We start from the raw sequence: 22,994 nt of genomic DNA, 5'->3' as shown, positions 1-22,994 counted from the left end.
AGTGCTCTTAACCACTGAGCCATCTCTCTTGCCCCAAAGTTGTATTTTTTAGGCAGGAATAATTAATAGTTCCCACTAAAATAGGTGGTGGATGGATTTTTAATTCTGATAACATTTTAGAACATTAAATTTGAAAATATAAAAATAAATTATATTTAATCACCATTGAACCATTGATTAACCAACATGTTTCTATTTATTGAAATATGTTGAAAAATGTATTTTGTGTTAATATCGTATGAATTTTCATAAAAAATTTGTTGCTTAAAACTAAACGTAAACATGTTTTTCCTTGTAGGTATAAGCGAGTCTTTTCAGTTGGAACCCATGCAGTTACTACATATAATCCCAATACCTTAGAAGTAACAAATCAGGTAATTTTAATAGAAGTTGTTGGGGGTTTTCATGAACCTTTAAAAGTCAAGATTGCTGCCCATTTTATCTGCTGAAGTCAGCAGTTCAGAAGAGCAGTGTCAGTCTGGAAATGAGTGTGCATACATGATGCCTTGTGGTCAGGACTAGAAGTAAGGCAGTAAGTTGTGTGTGTGTGTGTGTGTGTGTGTGTGTGTGTGTGTGTGTGTGTGTGTGTGTGCGCGCGCGCGCGCGCCAGTGCATGCGCTTTCTTCACATGCTGCTATTTCTAGCCATCTCCTCTATTAAATTAGCCCCTTTCTAAAGTTGTTACTATTAGTCAAGCACATTAATGAAGTCACAGAAGAACTAGAACGACTTGATTGTAAAGGCAAGACTGATTGAACATGAGTAAGTGAACATGCTTAGATACAGTCCAGCTTTCAACTCTGGATTAGGTGTGGTTTGCAGAGTCTCTTAATGAGCATGCTCATGACTGTTACTCCCTAGTTCTTCCCACTCACTAAATTGCTTTATGTTAACAGTAACATCACAGTATCGATATTTTTTGTTATTGTCTCTGGTAATTAAAAACCTTTAAGAGAACTTGAATTATAGAATTGCTATAGATGCTGCTCCTCACTCTTCAAACTGCAGTCTTTGTAAAATGTTGTTCCTTTAAGCAGAGAATATGGAATGCAGGAGATGAAAACAAATGGTGCACCTTATTACCTCAGAGCAAAAGTTAAAGACTTCCTTCTTTTTGCCAGTGGCCTTATGGAGACATTTGCAGCATCAGCCCTGTTGGGAAAGGACAAGGAACAGAGTTCAACCTCACATTTCGTAAAGGCAGTGGGAAAAAGTCAGAAACGTTGAAGTTTTCTACAGAGCACAGAACAGAGCTGCTTACGGAAGCTTTGGTGAGAAGACCTTTGTTGTCACAAACGTGGTCTCTCTTCTGACAGTCAAGTGGCTACCTCAAGTCTAGATTCTGAGTGCTGTTCCTGCTCCTGCTCCTGCTCTTGCTCTATATCCTCTGTTAACATGACGCTGAAACGTTTTCTTTCCCATTTAAAAAAAACCCTAGGAAATCCTTTCCTAGGGTATTAGTCTTTCCAGCTGTGTGTGCAGGATGAAGCATTGTTTAATCTGTTTTGCTCATCAGTAAAGCTTCACCGGCTTCACTAAATATCCTTAAACTACAGACGTCCTAACTGTTTAGTATCACAGGCACTGAGTTGTGGCTTTTACCTGGTTTGGGTGGAAAAGCTTGGCTTCTGAGCCTTCCTTACCAGCCTGTTCTCACAAACTGTGCTTGTGTTTTCTCTTCCAGAGATTTAGAACTGACTTTGCAGAGGGAAAAATCACAGGAAGGGTAAGATTAACATTTATTGCTGTGCGTTCTTACGTGAGTAAGTGATGCCTTCATGGTAGAAATCATCCCATAGGGTTGGGGATTTAGCTCAGTGGTAGAGCGCTTGCCTAGGAAGCGCAAGGCCCTGGGTTCAGTCCCCAGCTCTGAAAAAAAAGAACAAAAAAAAAAAAAAAATCATCCCATAACCTGTTTCTGTCACAGTAAACCAAAGGAAACACAACCTTGCCTCAACATTCAAAAGACATGAATGTGGTTTTTACAAGAAAAACCCAGAGAATTAAAAATGGTGTAGGGGCTAGAGAGCCAGCTGAGTGGTTGAAAACACCCGTTATTCTTGTAGAGCACTGGGGCTCCTCCTCTAGAGCCGCTTACCGTCATCCCGAGCTCCAGTCCAGGTTCCCAGGGCTCAGACAACCCACTTCTGACCTGCACTGCCACTAGGCACACAGGTGGTGCCCAGGCTCACATGTGGGCACGCTGCTTGACACACAAAATAAATCTACAGTCATTCAGGCGCTACTTAGAGTCCTCAGTGGCAGAGCAGGTAGCCTTGAAGCAGTGGGAGGGTTGAGGTTTTGGAGGTTTGGTCCTGTCTTTCTGCATCCTCCACATTGGGTCTGGTTTGTATGAAAGCCAGCGGGGTGCTAGCAGCTTTGAGAGAAACCATATTTTTAGTGGAGTCCTGACTTTCCCAGGCAACGCCTCTCCATTAAACCAGACTTCCAGTGAATGGGGATGGGAGGCACTTTTGAGTTTTCTCACAATATATCAAATTTCTTAACCATGTATGGGTTTTACCTTTATTTACATTTCTTTTCCCTGGCATTGGAGATTAAGCCTAGGGCCTTCTCCACCACCGAGCTCTAGCTCCAGTCCTCAGGTTTTAGAGTTTGAAACTGAGACAAGGTCTGAAGCTGCTCACAGAAGCCCTTGAACTCCCTCAGCAGCCCAGGCAGATGATATTCCTCAGCCTTCCAGGCAGTGGGATCGCAGACCTGCACCACGGCATGGCAGTTTCTCCTTTTATAATGGGGAAAAGAAAGCCTTATATATATTCTAGCACTGGTGGAAACCATTGTCTTTTTCTGGAAGTTTTAGGAACTCTGATATGCTAATATATGGACTCTGATATGCTAATAGAGCTGGCCTTCTATCAAACTCTTGTTCTCCTTATGGGCAGTTTTCTGTTGGGTTTAAGCTCCCAAAGCTTTGCTCATTTTAATGCTAGCCCTTGACTGGTTGCCCGGGAACCGTTTCTAATAGTTTCAGTGGACAAGCAGCTTGTTTATCATCGTGGAAGAGCTTCTGTCGGGTTTTTGTAAATCACATCTTGGTGTGCTTATTGTAATTACCTCAGGTGAGTTTTCCGTGTCTCTGTTTGGATGACAACTGCTTCCAAAACTCAGCAGTTTCATCTACTAGCTCCTTCCTTTTGTATTGAGGTAGAAACAGCATTACCTGAGGAGATGACAGCTGTACCTCTCTGGAACAGGGCAGGCCTCCTCTTCAAATGCTGAACTAAGCAGCTCCATTACATAAGTTGAATTTGGTCATGACTCCTGCTATCACCTTTGATATACTCTAAATTATGGTCTTTCAAACTCCCTTAGGCTTGGCCTCAACAGTAGTTCTGAGAGATAGTGGTACATTTCCATCAGCAGAAGCTATCAGCTGAGAGAAATGGAGACTATCCTGTAGAGTGAGTTTGGGTGTTTTGGCAGCCTAGTTGAAAAGCACCATTGTGCTGGGAAGATGGCTCATTGGATAAGAGTACTTGCTGTGCAAGCCCTAGGTTCTGAATTCAGAACCCTCCTTCCTCAACAGTACCTGAAAAGCCAAGCCAGGTGTGTGCTTGTAATCCCAGCGCTAAGAGGTAAAGACAGGGGGCTTCCTGGAGATTCCTGGCCAGCCAGTGTAATCAGTCAATAAGCTCAGGTTCATTGAGAGACCTTGTCAATGTTAGGTAGACAGAGAAAAAGACAGCCAGTGTTGATCTCTTGCCTCCACATGCATATACACAGGCACATGCACTTGCACATGAAGCCATCGAGCACATGAATGCAAACACACCATATTTAGTGTTCTCTTACTGCCCTTCCTGCTGGAGAGGTATGGTCTTGATCTGCCCTCTGTCAACCATCATCAGGGCCCTGCCTATTTCCTTGAGTGATGGAGACACTTATCTTTCTACAGAACTCTTTCTGTGGAACTGTTCTTGTTATGAAACTATAGAACAGTATGCTGAGGCCATGGGTGGGAGCTGGTCCCATGAATGTCGTTGTTGAGTGGTTTAATGTCGGTGGGAGCATTCATGACTGCAGTGCCCTACTTCTAGCAGAACACCTGTGAGACCATTTCTCTTGGTGTCAAAAAATAGTGTTTTGAAGCAACAAACCAATTCATTTTTACTTTTAAGAATGGTGCAGTGCATTCTTCATACAGGATAGGAAACCTGGCGTTTCACAGAGTGTAGAGGAGGGTATTCATTTTATAGCTGGCAAGCTGGTTTCCTTTCTCTGTCTCCCACTTCATCTAATTTATATGTTTCCTTCTGTGCCATGTCATTTTCCTTAGTATCCTTCATTAAATCTTTCTGAAAGATGAGACTAGAAGTGGAGGAAGGAGAGCCTCAGACACTGTGTTAGCATGTCTAAACACACCCTCAGACACTGTGTTAGCATGTCTAAACACACCCTCAGACACTGTGTTGAAGCATGTCTAAACACACCCTTAGACACTGTGGTAGCATGTCTAAACACACCCTCAGACACCGTGGTAGCATGTCTAAACACACCCTCAGACACTGTGGTAGCATGTCTAAACACACCCTCAGACACTGTGGTAGCATGTCTAAACACACCCTCAGACACCATGGTAGCATGTCTAAACACACCCTCAGACACTGTGTTAGCATGTCTAAACACATCCCATGCCGGTTAAATCATAGGAACACAAAGAAAACACTGAAGAGTGAAGGGCTCGCTCGTGCTGAGCACCCGACTAGCCCAGCTTGCGAAGGGATCTTTCTCATCATCCCCAGGCGCCATGCTTACTGTTGTGATCAGAACTCCAAGATAACCTTTCAGTTATGATTTAAAAAATCATACCTCTGGTAAATTTTGGCTTTGGAAGTTTTGAAGGGTTTAGATAGATCTTATGTTAACGTACTGGCCACACCGTCTTTAAATAGAATACTGTGACTTCCCAGGAGTTCAACTTAATCAAAAGTTCAAATCCTTTTCCTTAGAAAACTTACTCATAATACAGTATGTTTCTCTGTCTGTCTATCTATTTAATGTGTCCTTTTGGGGCATGGCTGTATATTATATAATACAGTATGTTTCTCTGTCTGTCTATTTAATGTGTCCTTTTGGGGCATGGCTGTATATTATATAATACAGTATGTTTCTCTGTCTGTCTGTCTATTTAATGTGTCCTTTTGGGGCATGGCTGTATATTATATAATACAGTATGTTTCTCTGTCTGTCTGTCTATTTAATGTATCCTTTTGGGGCATGGCTGTATATTATATAATACAGTATGTTTATCTATCTATCTATCTATCTATCTATCTATCTATCTATTTAATGTGTCCTTTTGGGGCATGGCTGTATATTATGTGTGATTTTTAGGGCCTCATTTTTGGAGTAGGGCTTTATGTAGTGTATGTGGTTTGTTGGTTGGTTTATTTTTGTTTGTTTGTTTTGTATTTTCTGCTATGTTTGATTTTTGAAACAGGGTCTGGCTCTGTTGCTTCTGTTGCCCTGGAACTCCTGGGCCCAAGCAATCCTCCTGCCTCCTCCTCCGAGTGTCTGGCACCATAGGCACATGCTTTTGCCACCTGGATTTCCTCGTTTCCTCTTTCCACTTAGAGGGTGGTTTAAAAATTCTTTCACAACACATTGTAAACCTAAGTCATTGCTAATTAAGGAAGAACATATGTCCTCAGTTAGCATGAATATTCTTTTTTTTTAATATTTATTTATTTTATGTATGTAAGTACACTGTAGCTGTCTTCAGACACACCAGAAGAGTACATCAGATCCCATTACAGATGGTTGTGAGCCACCATGTGGTTGCTGGGAATTGAACTCAGGACCTCTGGAAGAGCAGCCAGTGCTCTTAACCGCTGAGCCATCCCTCCAGCCCAGCATGAGTATTCTTTTTTTTTTTTTTTTTTCAGAGCTGGGGACCGAACCCAGGGCCTTGCGCTCGCTAGGCAAGCGCTCTACCACTGAGCTAAATCCCCAACCCCAGCATAAATATTCTTAATGAAATCAACAGCCTACACTCTTCCCTGTCTCCCTAACTAAGTTTCACAGCCTGACAGTTTGTCTAGTAACCATTAAAACTTTCAGTGTTTAGATTGTTGTCCTTTCAGCAGTGACTATTCTGTAGCACATTTGCATTTGATCCTGAAGGTAATGTGATTCTCTCTAGAGATATAACTGCTATAAGCATCACTGGAGTGACACAAGGAGACCTGTGATTCTGGAAGTAACTCCTGGAGGCTTCGACCAAATAAATCCTGTAACCAACAGAGTGCTGTGTTCCTATGACTACAGGAATATTGAAGGCTTCGTAGATCTTTCTGATTATCAGGGAGGATTTTGTATACTCTACGGAGGATTTAGTAGATTGGTAAGTAGTTTTTGTAAATAGACATTTTTCAAAGGAATATAACTGGAGTCTGGGGAGACAACTCAGCCAATGAAATACCTGAGGGCCTGGGATAGATCTCCAGAGAACAGCTTAAAAACAATAGCTGGATGAGGTAGCACACTGTCTATCGGACTGTGCTTGAAGAGCAACTTGTGAGGTTGTCATGTCCTCCACACGAACTTAGACACACACGGCTGTAGAACAATTTGAAGAAAGTACTGCTTTCACACTTGATTGTGTGCTGGGGGGAAGCGTCTTCCGGGAGGAATCGTGCTGTTAAGAATCTGGCAGGCCGTAGTGTCACAGACACCTGACACCCAGGATGCTGGCCTTGAACACTCAAGCACAATCCTACCAAGCTACTGAGATTACAGGCTTGCGCCACCACACCCAGCCATGTCATGGCTACCTACGATTAGTCCCTTTGATGCTCTAAAATGAAGAGAATAGTATGCACAGGGTGTAGAACACGTGTGTGCTTCTGTGCGTGTGTACCTGTCTGATGACTTGGTGAGGTCATTTATGTAGGATGCTTCACACCATACAATATTTAGTAGCATTCCATAAATGGTGCTGTAGTCTTTATCAGCATCATGTCGTACCTGAACGTTTCTAAGCTTTCTTTGAAAACTATAATTTAGAAATCTTAGTTATAGGTACCGTCCTCTACTGAGCTGCTTTTTCTATGAAATGTGAGTGAGCATTGGCACTTCAAATCTGGCGCTGGCAGCATGCTTTTGTTTTGTAACTTTGAGTTAATAGGAAAAGGGGAGACACTGCATAAGATGCTGAAATCCTGTTTATTACGCAGTATCCGCAGTAACGTGGATAGGATCGTCTTTGCAGAGTCTTCTCTTTCCTTAATAAGATTTAAGCTGACAATTTCACCTGCAAGCACAAGTGTCTATAATCAGAAAGGCCTACCTACACATTTCCTTGACAGTCTTAGTTCCTGTAGCCATCTTAGTATCCAGGAAACATGTTCCCAGAATTTAGTGTTCTGTGGGTACAATACCCCAGGTAGAGGCAGAGGCAGTACAGAGCACTAGATGCACAAGAGTGTATCTAAAAGGTAGCAAAAGGAGGGCAAACACCGTGATGGGCATGCAGACAGTCTCGTTTATAACATGCAGTTTGCTCTCAGCCCTTTCTGCCCCAGGCTTTCTGTGTTGATGGGAACCATCCTATTCCTTCATCTAGGAACACACAGGGTGGATATTTTCTTACATCTGAGTGTAGACACAAAACATGAAAGCCCAAAGAAAAGAGCTTGTGCCCCCCAACCCCCATTTTAAAGTAGCTTAAGGTCTCCTGTCCAAATGCTGCCTCCTCCCTGGACTGCAGACCTTTGCTGTGATTGACCTCTTAGTGGGAAGTGTGCCTAATTCAGTCATGTGACAGCCTGTCACAGTTACTCAGGCAGGCCATATGGTGGAGTAATACCTGTTAGAACATTCCTTTTATTGCCAGCACGGTTTATTGCTTAATGACAGGAAGAAGAGTTATGTAAATTATCTCCTAAGTACAGTTACTCAATATCTGTCCATGCGTCAATCAACTAGGGAGCAGACTATTAAGGAGAAGCTTGTACCTGCACTAAACATTGACAGAACTTGTCAGTGGCCATTCCCTAAACAGTACAGCACACTACTGTAGTGTAACACTTGTACTCACCAGTGTAAGGATTCAGAGAGGGTTTAAAGTGTACAGAGAACATACAGATTGCATGTAAGCACTGTACCACTCCAGGGACTTCATTATCTGCAGATGTAGGGGGTTCCTGGACCCAGACCTTCTCATATACTGAGAGGAAACACTGAATTGTTCTATAGTTTTGTAAAAGCTACTAACCAAAGTGAATCATTCACTACAAATGTAATACCATAACGGGTTTAGTTAGCCAATCTTTAATTCCTTTGTGTCTGTGGTAACTGTTCAGTTGGAAGGAAGAAAGTCATATTTATAAACATGATCTGACCAGGGTTTCTCAGCAAAAAGAACTGTAGCTTTCTTTTCTGGCCAAAACTAAAATCTTAGTGGGTCATTTCTAACCTGCCCCTTACAATGTCTCTAATGTAATTCTGGCCTCCAGGCACCCAGTCCAAATCTTTCTCCTTAGCTGTATAGCACAGCATTGACTGTTGGTTTGCAGCAACAGCGCCCGCCCAGTGATTATAAACATTCAAATAGTCTTTAACATAATTTTGCAAGAAAACCACTGTCTAAATAAAGCTGTTCAACGCAGAGCTGCCTTGATTGAAATGATATGCTACCCCAGGATGCCCACCTGCCTTCCTAGGCTGGGGGCTTCCTTGGAAAGTGGCATGCTGTTTGATACAAGTAGTAATTGATCGCCAGACTGAGAACTTATGGGATAATGCCTGTTGGCTGAGTTGGTTTATGACTTCATATTGCAAACTGTGTTTTTTAATTTAGTATTTACCTTTTAACTACAATACACTGTTTATTTACCCAGTACATTCTGTTGCCTTTTTTTCTTTAAAGTGTTACATTAATCTCTTTCATGTGGGTTAAGTAAGTATGGTCCTGTTTTAGTTTTTTGATTCCTGACTTAGAAATTTAAAACTCTGTGCAGCATTTATTTGCATCAGAGCAAAGAGAGGAGATCATTAAAAGTGCAGTAGAACACGCTGGCACCTACATAGGCGTCTCCCTGCGGACCAGGAAAGAGCCACTGGAGTTCGAGCAGTACTTGAGTCTCCGCTTTGGGAAATACAGCACCGATGAATCCATTACATCTCTGGCAGAGTTTGTGGTCCAAAAAATATCTCCTAGACACTCGGTAAGAGCTGTGTCAAATATAAAAAATTGTTCTGCTGTTTTGACAGCTTTCTTTAATAACTTTTAACATATTTCCATTTTACTGTTTGAAGGAACCTGTGAAAAGAGTACTAGCAGTCACAGAAACATGTTTAGTGGAACGAGATCCAGCAACCTATAACATTGCAACACTGAAGCCCTTGGGAGAAGTGAGTGAGCCTGCTTGGCTTGAGTAGCCAGCTTCCTATTGATAAACTCTAAGTTTCTGTTTTCATATTTACTCGTTTCTAAGGAATGAGAAGCAGGCTGGCATGGTAGCCCATACTTGTGAGCTTAGCACTTGAGGGGCTGATGCAGGGGATCAGGTTTTTTTTTTTTTTTTTTTTTTGGTTTTTTTTTTCCCCTCTCTTTTATTGGGTATTTTCTTTATGTACATTTCAAATGTTATTCCCTTTCCCGGTTTCCCCTCTGGAAACCCCCTATCCCATTCCCCCTCCCCGTTTCTATGAGGGTGCTGCCCCCTCAAACCCCACTCCCCCATTCACTCCCTCCCTCCTGCCTCCCTGCCCTGGCATTCCCCTACACTGGGGCATTGAGCCTTCACAGGACCAGGGGCCTCTCCTCCTACATATGTGGCTGGAGCCATAGATTGCTCCATGTGTACTCTTTGGTTGGTGGTTTAGTCCCTGGGAGCTCTGGGGGTTCTGGTTGGTTGATATTGTTGTTCTTCCTATGGGGTTGCGAGACCCTTCAGCTCCTTCAGTCTTTTCTCTAACTCCTCCATTGGGGACCCTGTTCTCAATCCAGTGGTTAGCGGCAGGGATCAGGGGTTCTAAGCCGGCTTCAGGTACACATCAAGTCGAAGGCTAGCCTGTTCTTCCTGAGGCCCTGTCTCAAAAATCAGCTACAATAACAAAAGTGAATGGGAGACAGGTATGATCTGTGTTTAATTATTAACCTTTTATTTATTAGTTTTAAGACAATGGAGAATATAAACATCACCTTCCTAATATACAATGAGTATAGCATTTATTTCCATAGTTGTATATGAAATTTGAATGAAACACTTAAACGATTCTTAAATTCTGATCTTATAAGCAGGTTACATTTTATGAATATTGACTTTACAAGAAAAAAAATGATGTCTGATTTGTATAATGAAATACTATAGAGCTAAACATTTAGGGTTTGGGTAAACTTTTTATTTGAATTTTGTTTTTCTTAGGTGTTTGCATTGGTTTGTGACTCAGAGAACCCACAAGTTTTTACCATTGAGTTTATAAAAGGACAAGTTCGGAAATACTCCTCAACAGAAAGGTAGGGTTAGGTTACATGTGTGTGTGCGTGTGTGTGTGTGTGTGTGTGTGTGTGTGTGTGTGTGTCTTTTTATTTTATAATTTTGAGACCATAATATGTGCAGGGCAAATAAATTGATCAGTGAAGGATAAAAACAAAGATAATCTGGAACTTTGAAATTACTTAATTTGGGAGAAGGCATTGTTCATATTTTAAGTGGCCTCAATTAACCTGGTTTGTGTTGATACGCATATCCAGAAACGGACGTAGTCCAGAAGAGGCGTGTCTCATCGGTGATTCTGGGTATTGGCAAGTTGAGCATCTTAACAGAAACACTTCTAACCATGGCACTATTTCAGAATTGCCAAAAACCTAGGGAGCTTGCACATATCATGGGCTTGCGTGGGCACCCAGAACGTCATCTTCCACACAGTGGGCGGCTCTGCAGCAGTGCAGACCCTGGGCACCAGGACATACAGCACATGGGTGAGCCGTGACAGCAGTAAAGAACAAGATGTGTGACACTGCATGCTGTATGGCTCCGCCCTTTGGACGTTTTAAAATGAAATGAAAAGTAAGGGTGTTAGATCAGTGATTGGGTTTTTCCAAATAGACAGAGAGGCACTTTTGTGGTGGTCAGGGTATGTATACATTGGACTATGATGATAAATGTCTTTCATTTATACAGGGTTGTGGATGACTTTTTTTTTTTTTCTTTTCTTTTTTTGTTTTTTCGGAGCTGGGGACCGAACCCAGGGCCTTGCGCTTGCTAGGCAAGTGCTCTACCACTGAGCTAAATCCCCAACCCCGGTTGTGAACGACTTTAATGGGGTGTGCTTTGTGATTAGTGTGTTAGCCCCAGGAAAGCTGTTCAAGATAGATAACCTTTAGACAGCTAAACCAAGAAGCCCAGAAGCCATGGTTTTCTCTCCCTCACATCAGGTCTTACAGGAGTAGGAGGGGAAAGGGCTACTTTGAGCCTGGAACTCCGCCATTCATGCTGAGCCCCAGGGAATCCCCCAGCACATTACCACAGAAAGGCCTGTGCTGCGCTCCAGACCCAGAGGCTCTGTCAGTACCAAACCTAAAGCTTTCTGCTTTTGACTTTCCTTAGAGATTCCTTGTTAGCAAGTTTGCTGGATGGAGTAAGAGCCTCTGGTAACAGAGATGTTTGTGTTAAGATGACGCCGACCCACAAAGGCCAGCGATGGGGGTTGCTCAGCATGCCTATAGATGAGGAAGTCGAGAGCCTTCACCTCAGGTTCCTAGCTGCACCTCCCAGTAAGTCCTTTCCACAGGCCAGCAGGGTGGTAGTTCAAACAACTGCGCATACAAAGCTTTGAATCTCCCGCTGGAACCTTCTCTTCTCTGCAGATGGCAACTTTGCAGATGCTGTATTCAGGTTCAACGCTAACATTTCCTACAGTGGAGTTCTGCATGCGGTGACACAGGATGTAAGATGAGTCATGTTGTTCTCTCTTCATTGTCACTAGCGTTTGCTACGGAAGCGTACGTCAAGTGTTTACTCTTTGTTTACCCAGGGTCTCTTCTCAGAGAACAAGGAGAAGCTCATCAATAACGCCATAACAGCTCTCTTGGCTCAGGAGGGGGATGTCGTTGCTTCAAATGCAGAACTTGAGAGCCAGTTCCAAGCTGTGAGGAGGCTTGTAGCCTCCAAAGCTGGTTTTCTGGCCTTCACTCAGCTTCCAAAGTAAGTTAGCCCTGGTAGAGCGCTTGCCGCCTCACGACCAGGGCTCTGGGTAATCTCCAGGACTTAAAAAAAAGTGCATATTGCTTTTAGAACCGAACTTTATGTAAAGATTTTGAACAACTTAAAATAGAAAATACTGGTAATTTATTTCTTTTATGTGTGGCTAAATCTCTTATATATGATGATTTAGTAGTTTTTATCCCTGAGCAATGAAAAAGGAAGGAAAATAGGGCTGATGGGGGGATATTGGCTCCATAGTCACTGACTTCTGTGTTAACGGATTCAATTAATTGTTTGCCCTTTCATTAATACTAGAGAGGTTTCCTGGTAAAGCAGATAGGGTTAGGAAAGTGCATTCCAGAGGTGGGATTTAGAACATGTATCTGACACTATGCCTCAGTTGCATGTAGATGTGCATAAGATGGCGGGTAGTTTTAATAAGAAGCAGTATGACATTCTGTTCTGTACTTGGTGTTTATTGTGAAAGGTTTCGGGAGCGCCTAGGAATGAAGGTCGTGAAAGCACTCAAGAGAAGCAACAATGGAGTCATCCACGCGGCTGTGGATATGCTCTGTGCCCTCATGTGTGTGAGTACTCTTAGGTTGGCTGCAGGCTCCTCCCATAAATCCATAGTTGTGCATTTCCTAGATTGTTCTCATGGTCATTTGTTTATTCAGTGGACATTTGTCAGCTCCTCCTGCACACTGACCAGTGTGCAGTTCCTTTCAGCAAATCGCTGGCAGGCAGGCTAGTGGATAGAATCACTCACGCATGTGAAATGGGCCCAGGGCACCCCTGAGGCACAGCACTTAGTCTTTGGTGGTGAGGAGGAGGAGGAGTGAGTCTCAGTGCGCCTACATCTCGAAACTTGAGTGGGGATCTTTCAGTTCTGGATAGGCTTGGCCTACCGTGGAAGATGGCATGTCCAAAAACATGCACGAGACACACACACAACAGGTAGTGACTGTAGGCATGTGTGGAAGGGCGAGTGGATGATTGGACTTGAAGCTAGAGGCATATGCAGAAATGATCCCGTAAAAACCTTCTCTGTCAGAACAAAGACCTGGGTTTGTCTTTTTTTTTTTTTTTTAACTTTTTTTTTTTCGGAGCTTGGGGACCGAACCCAGGGCCTTGCGCTTGCTAGGCAAGCGCTCTACCACTGAGCTAAATCTCCAACCCCTGGGTTTGTCTTTTTTATAACATCAACTGAAAGATTTGTTAACAAGGAACAGTCACATGACTAGATTTGGCTTTTAGAAAACCCACTCCAGTAGGACATGGAGGAGAGAGGAATGTTGGAGGTGGCAGACCCATTTGTCGTGGAAAGAAGAGATGGTTAGCTGGGGTAATGACAGTAGCTGAGAAAGCGACACATGAAAGTGACACAGATCTAGCTCAGTGACACATTGGGTGCTTCCAAGTTCCTCCTTTGTCACAGGGTTTTGTGTACTCTCTGGGATTGTACTGTATGTCAAGCTTTATAGGCCATCTTAGGGATAGGGGACAAACACATGATCATGTGTTTATTCTCCAAATGAATTAAAGTTTATTGTCTCAACTATTCCAAATAATGGTGTTGAAGAATTTAACTAGAAGATATAAATACTGTGAAGCAACTGATTTTATGGATGTACAGGACTGGCTACGGTTAATCCCACCAGTCCCTTTTTACAGCTGAGGAAGTTGAGGCTCAGAGGTAGTCACCTGCTTCCTTGCCTTCAGTCAGGTTAGGATCTGAGCTCTGCTCTGACCACCATCAGGCAGCAGTCAAAGGAGAATCGCCTTGAAGGGGAGGCAATGCCTTGAAGGGGAGGCAACGGGAAGGGAATATTTGCTACTTTGCCAATTTTAACACTTGCTTTTAAATTCTAAGTTTCACCATTTCAAATTTAAATGATAAAGGTCTTGGGATGAGGACTTGTTTTGCTTTTGATGAGAAGGCCTGTGACTTTGAGAAAGAGCAGTGCTTGGGCAGTAATTGCGTAGAAAGAGCATGTTCTGTTACTTGTTGGGGAAATTATCAACTCTGATGAGACTCTCAGGAGAAACTCTCAGCTCTGTCTGCTGCTCATCACAAGTTTTCCTTCTGCTGTGGATTTAAAGGCTATGGTTTTTAATTGCTTCCATGTGGAGCAAATGTTTCATAAATGCCTTTTCTGTGACGCCAGCACAGGACACTTCTTATGAGTTTCACTCTTTAATCAACAGCCCATGCATGATGACTATGACTTAAGACAAGAACAGCTAAACAAAGCTTCTCTTCTCTCTTCAAAGAAGTTTCTGGAAAACTTATTGGAGAAATTTAATTCCCATGTGGTAAGTTGTAATTAACTTTTCTTCATGGGAGATGTCATACAGAGATTTCCTAGAAGTGTGGTGTAAACTGGTTTTTGTTACAGTGCCCGTCCCTCAAATGGTTACAGTTCATCTTTGTCACTAGTAACAAAATATTCCTGGACTTTATTAACTAATGTAGTAATTGGAGGTTGCTAATAATATTAGCTAACTAGCAAATGGAAAAGAGTACCAGAAATGCCTTCAGACTTTTATAAGGATATTTCAGATTTTTTTTTTCTTAAAAAAAAATGTTGTGAAATAAATTGTTCTAAAAATAAGTCTCACCATAACTGACTACCAGTCCCTCAGGCATTGAACTTCTTAGAGGCTAGCAATTATGTGAACACAATCAAATTGCCGCAGGTTTACAAATGCCGTTAGACTGCTTTTCTTTTTTCCCCCATTTTTATTAAACAGGCAGGGTGTTTTGCCTGCCTGTTTGTCTGTGCCACATGTGTGTAGTGTCAGTGGAGGCCAGAAGAATGCCTTAGAGCTCATGGGACTGGAGTAAATGCAGTTTTGAGCTCACCCATAATGTGGGTGCTGGGGATTGAACCCAGGTTGCCTGAAGCACAGCAGATATTCTTAACTGCTGAGCCAGCCCTGTGCCCTGTGACTGCTTTATTGACCTCTCTCTCTCCCTCTCTCCCTCCCTCTTTCCTTTCTTTCTGTATGTCCTTCTGTCTGATACTTAATTTCTTTCTTTCTGTCTGTCTGTCTGTCTTCTTCTCTTTCTGCCCCCCTCCACTCAGTTACACATTAACTTTAGTTAGAATGTATATTTGAGAAATGTGGGTTATTCTCTTGAGGGGTTAATTACATTAAATAACTAATCTTGAGTTTATGTTACGTTCTTTAGAAAATAAGTGTGGGTTTACGATATTAACTAATAAGCACTCAAGCGCCATGAGCATTTGAATCTCTGTTGAAAAATTTGAGTCATTGTTTCTGTCTGATACCCAGCATGAAGAAAAGGAGCACGTCATTGCCGTGTCGGGGCTGAAGCTCCCTGCATCTGTTTCTAAACAGTGTGCTGCTTTCTTTCAGGATCATGGGACTGGTGCCCTTGTAATTAGTTCACTCTTGGACTTCCTTACCTTTGCCCTCTGTGCTCCATATAGTGAGACAACCGAAGGGCAGCAGTTTGATATGCTCTTAGAGATGGTAGCCTCCAATGGAAGAACACTGTTTAAACTCTTTCAGGTGAGCTCACATGTCCCTTTCTAATGACTGCACTGTCTGAAAGGCTCCATTAATAATTGTTGCTTCCCTACCTTTCAAAGTACAGAATCAGAGTTTAGGGCCTTGCCTGTGTCCCAGGCAAGCATTGTGCTACTGACTCCACCCGTAGTTGGATCAAAGTGTTTTAAACTGTGCGTGCATATGTGCATGCTTCCATTGTGACAGCATAACCTTGATCATCACCATGTCAGATTTTTAACCCGTGGGTTTCTTGATGTTTTATGTAGAGTTCTTGCTCTTGGCCATTGTTGTGTACATGTTGCTAGCTTAGACGTAGTGAAACGCTTACTTTTTCCCTTGGTAGGCTTAAAGTTTTCTTTCTTCACAAATGTCCACATAGTCAAGGCGAGATTTTGCCAGATTGTTCATAAGCACTGGAAACTATTTGTTATTTTATATGATACTGTAGTATTTATTATATTCATATATTTGTATTCATATTTTATATAAATATTTATGATTTTAGTGCTGTTAATTATAGTATATATTGTTGTTCATGTTAATGTGCCTTTTTCCTAAGCTGTCATAAACCCGACATGCTTAAAACCAGATTCCGATCTGAGTTTGAGCTGTATGTTTCCCCAGTCGGTTTTCGTAGTTAGTCGTTCTCCTGACTTTGTGGCTTATCACCGTGCACAGATTGCATTTGTTCCTTAGGCAGAACAGTAAATGTGTCAGAGAGAAATGCTCTTTTACTCACTGATCTTTCCTCTTCATTTTTAAGCATCCTTCCATGGCAATTGTAAAGGGAGCGGGATTGGTTATGAAGGCAATAATAGAGGTGAGAGAATCATTTTGAAATCTTAAAATTCTTGAAATGTTGATTGATTATTTTCACTGAAGCTGACAAAATTGCCATTCAAGAGGGGAAACTTCTTATTCTCTGGATAAGAGCAGTTGTAGATTTTATTCAGAACCTGAGGGCAGAGGTCACACTGAGAAGGACTGTCGTCTCCAGAGGACACTACACTCACACCTCGCTTATTTGTTGTGACATAAAGTCAGCTTTTTATCCCTGCTGCTTTCCCTGATGTTGGTGGGGGCACTGAGCTCGAGGCACTGAGCCCGTGCAGAGGTCTGCTATGGAAGAGTTAATAGGAGAAGGATGTCACTGTGAGTAACAACAGCAGTCCCTCCACTGGAGTCACTACCCTAAGTTGCTGCCTCTGCGTTCTTTAAAAGATAAAACCATGGGCTGAAGAGCTGCGCTGTGCCTAAGGGCACTGATTGCTCTCACAGAGGATAGTGGTTCAGTTCTCAGCACAGTAATGGTGGCTCATAGCAGTATTTCAGTGCAGTTCCTAGGGATCTGTTGCCCTCTGCCATGTGTGCATATGCTGCACAGATATTCATGCAAGCAAAACACTCATACACAGAAAATAAAATGAAATCTTTAAAAAAAAATTGAAAGACAAAATCATAGTTACTAAACAGTAGCTGCATTCTGCGATGTTTGTAGTGACATCAATCTAAACGGCTTTTGAATGCCTGTATTTTTTTTTTTTAAGATTCTTTTTTTTTTAATTTAGAGAATACTTTATTAGTTTTTGTAATCAAACCCACGTATATAAGACCTTACATATTTAATACAGTGTGTTACCCCTGTACAAATGGAAAAAACTTAAATTCAACATTTCTAGACCAATATGGCTGTTAATTTCTGTACAGTGCCAACTCAACACAGTAAACGGGGATACTTTTTTCGAAAGTTGACAGCACAGGTAAAGTTTCAAAAAATTCAAATTATATATCTGTATATATATATTTATATTTATATAAAAAGACCAATAATAGCAGTGTGTTATGCATCAACAGCAGCAACAGCTTTTCCAGGTTCTGCAGTCATCTGAACAAAACTGTAGAGACATCCAGAATGCCTGTATTTTTGTGTCATACTAGTAATTTGGATAAAATGTAAGAGGTTCTATTCTTTACAAAACATGGCAGTTGTGGTATGCATAAAAAAAAAAAACTTGATAAAAAGCAAAGAATTCGTTTACCCTTAAGTATTTTATAGGCAAAATAAAGACAGACAGATGTAGATGTCAAACTGGTCGAGGACAAAAGGTTGCTTTTTTCTGTTGTGTATTTAGTGTACACATCGCTGAAGCCTAATTCTCGCTCTCTAGCTAACAGGTTCTTTGTACAGTTTTAGGTTCTAGAAATGGAACCTTTCCATTTTGACTTCCGCAGAGCTTATGGCATGCAGTCCCAGTTAGGACCCTGATGTCAAACAGTGTTCTCTCAACTGTTCTCCCAGCGTTCTGCCACTGCAGTACTAGGACCCGTCATCCTTGAGAAGCAAGGCGCTGAGTGGGCTTTACATACCAATCACAGTTGAATTTATAGCCATTGATTGTAGCTCATGTCTCTAAAAGATATAATTTGTACATACTCTTGGCAAGTACCTCAAACAATACGTAAACCTTAAAGAAAAAATTGTGTTTTCTGGGGGAAAAAACACCCCACAAGAACTGGAATAAAGAGTTTCCCCACACCACACTGTCCATTAACCACGTAACTGACCTACAAATGATTGTAGCAAAAATAAGCCTGACTTGTATGTGTCTTTGATAGGAATTGGTATTCTCCCTAAGCCACCTTTCCCTGCTGCCAGCTTGTAAATACTCTAGAAACCACCGTACTTTAAATCTTAAATTCAGCAAGGCATAATTCATATGGTAAATTTAGCTGGAAACTAGACTTCATTCTAAAGACAAATAATATCTTTAAAATTAGCTGCAGTCCCTGGTGTTTCTTTTGTAATAATTAAAAGTTACTTTTCTCCTTTCCCTCTCCCCTTCCCCTCCCCCTTCCCTTTCCCTTTCTTTTGTGAAAGCTGAAAGTTTGGTGTTATAAAGTTAAAGGAGGGGGCTGGAGAGAAGGCTGGCGGTTAGGAGCACTGACTGCTCCTCCAGAGGTCCTGAGTTCAATTCCCAGCAACCACATGGTGGCTCACAGCCATCTGTAATGGGGTCTGATGCCCTCTTCTGGCATGTCTGAGACAGAGACAGTGCACTTTATATACATATGAATCTTTAAAGAATAGATAAAGTTGAAGGGGTCTGTTCTAGACTGCTGTCTTAGGCGCCATCTTTCCCTTTTCCAAAGGAAGGTGACAGAGAGATTGCTACTAAGATGCAGGACCTCGCCCTGAGTGAGGGCGCCCTACCTCGGCACCTGCACACGGCGATGTTTACAATCAGCTCCGATCAGCGCATGCTTACGAACAGGTGAGTTGATAGAGTCCCCGAAATTCACTTTCTGTTTGGATCAGGTCTGAACACTGTATAAAGCAAGCATTGGGATTACATCAGAGCTCCCTTTTCTCTTGACTATGCAGTTCCATGTGATAGGGTTATGGTGGGAGGATCTGGTTCCTTTTTCTTTTGTCAGAGTCTTGATACAGTCTGGGATGGGAGAGTAGGAAAGACTATCTAGAAGCTTATAAGTCCTCATAGGCCCAGACCATTCATTTCCTGTGACTGTTTACATCACACAGCCCCTCGTGGGAAGCATTCACAGAGTTCATTTTTAAGTAAATTTGGTCAGTTAGCTACTTTATAAAGAAAGAGAAGGGGGGGGATCTTAAACACAATCCCACCCTAAAGTAGGCTTGTTCCAAATCTTGGATGAACCACCTTTCTTCCAGTTGTCACTTAGGTGACAATAAACATAAGTTGTCTTGTTACTCCAGGCTGCCTGAGTTCCACTATTTTAGCTCTGCGGGTTCTGATACAAGACCCTGCCAACTGCCCAGAGCGCACCTGACTCTGAAATGACATTTTCCACTCTATAAGTAGTAGCGTAGACCACTCATGTGTGGTTCCTCGGTTATCGCTACACAAGCTAACCGTGTCGAGTCCATTGAGTTGGTGTGTGTGCATCCACATGTTTTAGTTTTTGCTTTCTGTAAGTGGGTAAGAACCTATGTCATGTTCATGCCATTAAAATTCAAGCCTGTCAGATGGCTCACCTGGGAAAGTCAGCGGCCAGGCCAGCTGGCCTACCAAGCTGAGCCCAGGCTTCTGGACCCATGAAATAAAGGGTGAATAAAACCTACTCCACAGATTGGCCTCTGACCTCTGACACACACACACACACACACACACACACACACACACACAATAAATCAGGGTCATAAAAGAGTAATGCTTTAAAACAAATTAGTGTAGCTATTAGGGAAGGACTTTAAATTGGAGGAAATTCATTAATATTTAGAAGAGTGTCTCAAGTTCCTCTTTACTACATATTCATTTTTGACAGTTTCTAATATCTGAATTATTAATATGTAAACATATTTCTTATAATTATGAAATTTGTTCTTTAAAATTCCTTTCTATTCTAGCTGAGCTAAAGCAGAAACCTTTCTCAACGTCTGCTTTTTTCAGACAGCTAAGTAGACATCTAGTGGGGCTCTGGACAGCAGACAACACGACTGCCACAAACTTGTTGAGGCGCATTTTGGTAAGTCCACCAAGAAAATGAAAAGCTTTTTTCGTATGCCTGTCAGACAGAATTTAATGATGTAACTTACACCCTAACCGGGAAGTCGTGCACTCTCGGGCATCCACTTAGAGCTGCCCAAGCAGCCAAACCGTAGTGTTTGAGAACACTAACATTCTGAGTTTGGGCTTTGAAGGCTGAATTTTCTTTTATTTTGAAAAGTGGATTCTGTGTTGTTATTAGCCACCAGGCTTGTTGGCATACTTGGACAGTTCAGATCCAGTTCCAGAGAAGGATGCAGACCGAATGCACGTCAGAGACAATGTGAAAATAGCAATGGTAAGTAGTACGCTCTCCAGACGGGGCTGAGGTGCTGCTGTGCTGCCCTCTTCTCTGGAAGACAAAGCCTGAAATCAAGAGCTGCTCTGAGCGCTGACAGTTACATCTCATAAGATGTATGGCTTCAAATTGTACAGCTCATTAACTTTCTATACTCAGAGTTGTGTCACTATCACCACAGTCTACTCGTATTAATGATAGTATGGTTTCTCCAACCCATTACTGTAATATAGTCAAGACTGGCTTCCTTTAGAAATTTCGAGTGTCTGAGGTATTTTATAAAGAGTACGGAATTGATCTCTACTGGTAGAAGGGATAAATACTGAATACAAGTTACTTGTAACTTTTCCCCTTTCGGTATCTCTGATATCAGCTCTGATACTCTGAGCTGGGTGTAATGGTGCACACCTTTAATCCTGGCACTGGGGAGGCTGAGGCACAGCTCTGTGACTTCAAGGCCAGCCTGGTCTACAGAGTGAGTTCCAGGACAGCCAGGGCCATAGAGCGGGACTCTCTCTAGATAGACAGAGGATGGATGGATGGATGGATGGATGGATGGATGGATGGATGGATGGGCGGGTGGATGGGCGGGTGGGTGGGTGGGTGGTGGATAATTAGCGTCTTGTCCCTGAGTACATTACATGAGCATTTCTCGTGATGCTATGTAACATTTCTCATGTTGTCTTCTACAGTCCCTACTCCTGAGTTTGTGTGCACCCCATATATCTTTTCGAAACAAATCATGGTGCAACTTGATTGGGGAGGCTAAAGTTTCTTGTATGGGAAATTAATTCATTATACAAGTTTTCACTTCACTAAATTCTTGCATGCCATTTTTTATTTACTTATTTGAAATAGTGTGATCTAACTGTATATAGTTTTAAAATATATATGAAAGTAGCTATGTAATGATTTTAATATTACAGGATCAATATGGAAAATTTAATAAAGTTCCCGAGTGGCAAAGACTAGCTGGAAAAGCTGCCAAAGAAGTTGAGAAGTTTGCCAAAGAAAAGGTTGATCTTGTGTTGATGCACTGGAGGGATAGGATGGGCATTGCTCAGAAAGAGGTATGTGGGTGTTAGGAGGGAGAGAGAGAGAGAGAGAACGTGTGCATGCGTGTCTAAATAGTTAAAGAAAAGGAGGCCATGAATTTGAAAGAGGACAAGGGATTATATGTGGGAGGGTATGGAGGGAGGAAAGGAGAAACTGTAATTATTTTCTCTAAAGAGTACTTTTTAAAAAGAGGTAAAGGGGAATATGTCCTAGATCAGACTCATTGCAGTTACAGGTGTTAATTCACATATTACTGACAGAATACTCAAACCTTAAAAAATTAACCTCACCAATTCTGATTCATATCTTCCTCAGTTACTAGTTTGGGGAAACTAATGATTAAGATTTTAGTTAGGTAATATAAAGAAAGTTATTCTCTTATGTTTCCTCCTACATATTCCAATTTTCATATTTTGCTTTGCACATAAAAAAATACAGTGTACTTGTTTGCCTGTTTTATTTAGATCTAAATGTTTTAAAGATGCTGTTTACATTTTTTAATGTATTATAAATGTTGTGATATTATTCCTTGAACCAAAGTCAGATGTGGAGTTTTGGTTTCTTCTAGCATGTGTCACAGAAGTACCCCGCAGCCTACACACTTCTGTCATGGATGATGCAGGGTTAGGAATGAACCAAGTGCTCTTTCAGAGCCAACTTAGTCAGAGTCTTTCTAAAAACACCTAACAATGTCTTTATTCATAGAGGTTACTTTTTAAAAATTAATTATTCAAAGAAATCAGTTCATTTTCACCTGCAGATAGATTTCCAGTCTGTCTAAGTGTAAAGGAGCAAACAAGTCTATGGATCTAAAATTTGGATCAGTCTAAGTTATTTAGGAGTCGAGCATAGCAGGTTAATGCTAACTTTCTGAGTGATGGTGACTGGTGAAGAGCCACTCAGCTGGCTTTCAGGCCGGAGCACACTAAGGCTGTGCTTGCTGACCAGTGTCGAGCGAGCCTTGCCTCACCTCGCCACCTACTCACTCAAGTGTAGGGCTTTCAGAAATGTGCCCCTCTTCTCTAAAATCGGAATAGCACACTTCCCGTCTCTGTCTTACAGAGTTGTTTTATGTTTAAACTAGATTGTTAGAGCACGTGTAGGACCTGTTTGTGACAGTTCTGCGACAGTATTCGAGCAGTGAAAACAGACAGTTGGTGTGGTTATTTTTTAGTTTTTGAAAATTACGTGTTTCTGGCTTCGGCTAGTTAAGCCCATTTCTAAAGTAACAGTTACTTCAAGTTTTTAATTACCATTACCATATTGTCATACAGTCAAGTAAGTTTTTAGTATCTAACTTCATATGTTACATCTATACATCTATACAACATAAGCTTGAACACAAAGCTACGTACCTAGAAAAGTACTGTTTGTTACAACAGTGATTTAGAGGAGAAA

At 41.8% G+C, this 22,994-nt stretch overlaps 1 protein-coding gene across 5 annotated transcripts in view; it reads left to right on the top strand.

The window, feature by feature from the left end:
• The window catches only part of Dnajc13 (DnaJ heat shock protein family (Hsp40) member C13), a 109,532-nt gene that overhangs the window by 28,696 nt on the left and 57,842 nt on the right, over window positions 1-22,994 (top strand). For 4 of the 5 annotated variants that reach the window (XR_010053994.1, NM_001108776.3, XM_039081778.2 and 1 more), the window contains exons 3-20: window positions 299-374; window positions 1,122-1,271; window positions 1,685-1,726; window positions 6,167-6,367; window positions 8,985-9,191; window positions 9,283-9,378; window positions 10,395-10,486; window positions 11,580-11,746; window positions 11,840-11,919; window positions 12,007-12,176; window positions 12,664-12,763; window positions 14,385-14,492; window positions 15,561-15,716; window positions 16,480-16,536; window positions 18,867-18,988; window positions 20,147-20,222; window positions 20,445-20,540; window positions 21,467-21,610. Coding sequence is in view for 4 of the 5 variants with exons in the window: in NM_001108776.3 (NP_001102246.2) it covers window positions 299-374; window positions 1,122-1,271; window positions 1,685-1,726; window positions 6,167-6,367; window positions 8,985-9,191; window positions 9,283-9,378; window positions 10,395-10,486; window positions 11,580-11,746; window positions 11,840-11,919; window positions 12,007-12,176; window positions 12,664-12,763; window positions 14,385-14,492; window positions 15,561-15,716; window positions 16,480-16,536; window positions 18,867-18,988; window positions 20,147-20,222; window positions 20,445-20,540; window positions 21,467-21,610 (2,140 nt within the window). In the remaining variant the exon portion in view is untranslated. The remainder of the gene's footprint in view (window positions 1-298; window positions 375-1,121; window positions 1,272-1,684; window positions 1,727-6,166; window positions 6,368-8,984; window positions 9,192-9,282; window positions 9,379-10,394; window positions 10,487-11,579; window positions 11,747-11,839; window positions 11,920-12,006; window positions 12,177-12,663; window positions 12,764-14,384; window positions 14,493-15,560; window positions 15,717-16,479; window positions 16,537-18,866; window positions 18,989-20,146; window positions 20,223-20,444; window positions 20,541-21,466; window positions 21,611-22,994) is intronic. The other variant, XM_063265807.1, reaches the window with a different exon arrangement.

Source organism: Rattus norvegicus, chromosome 8 (genome assembly GCF_036323735.1).
Source record: "Rattus norvegicus strain BN/NHsdMcwi chromosome 8, GRCr8, whole genome shotgun sequence".
NCBI lineage: Eukaryota > Metazoa > Chordata > Mammalia > Rodentia > Muridae > Rattus > Rattus norvegicus.
Note: the sequence above shows the minus strand (reverse complement) of the source record. Positions and strands in the feature narration are given on the sequence as shown.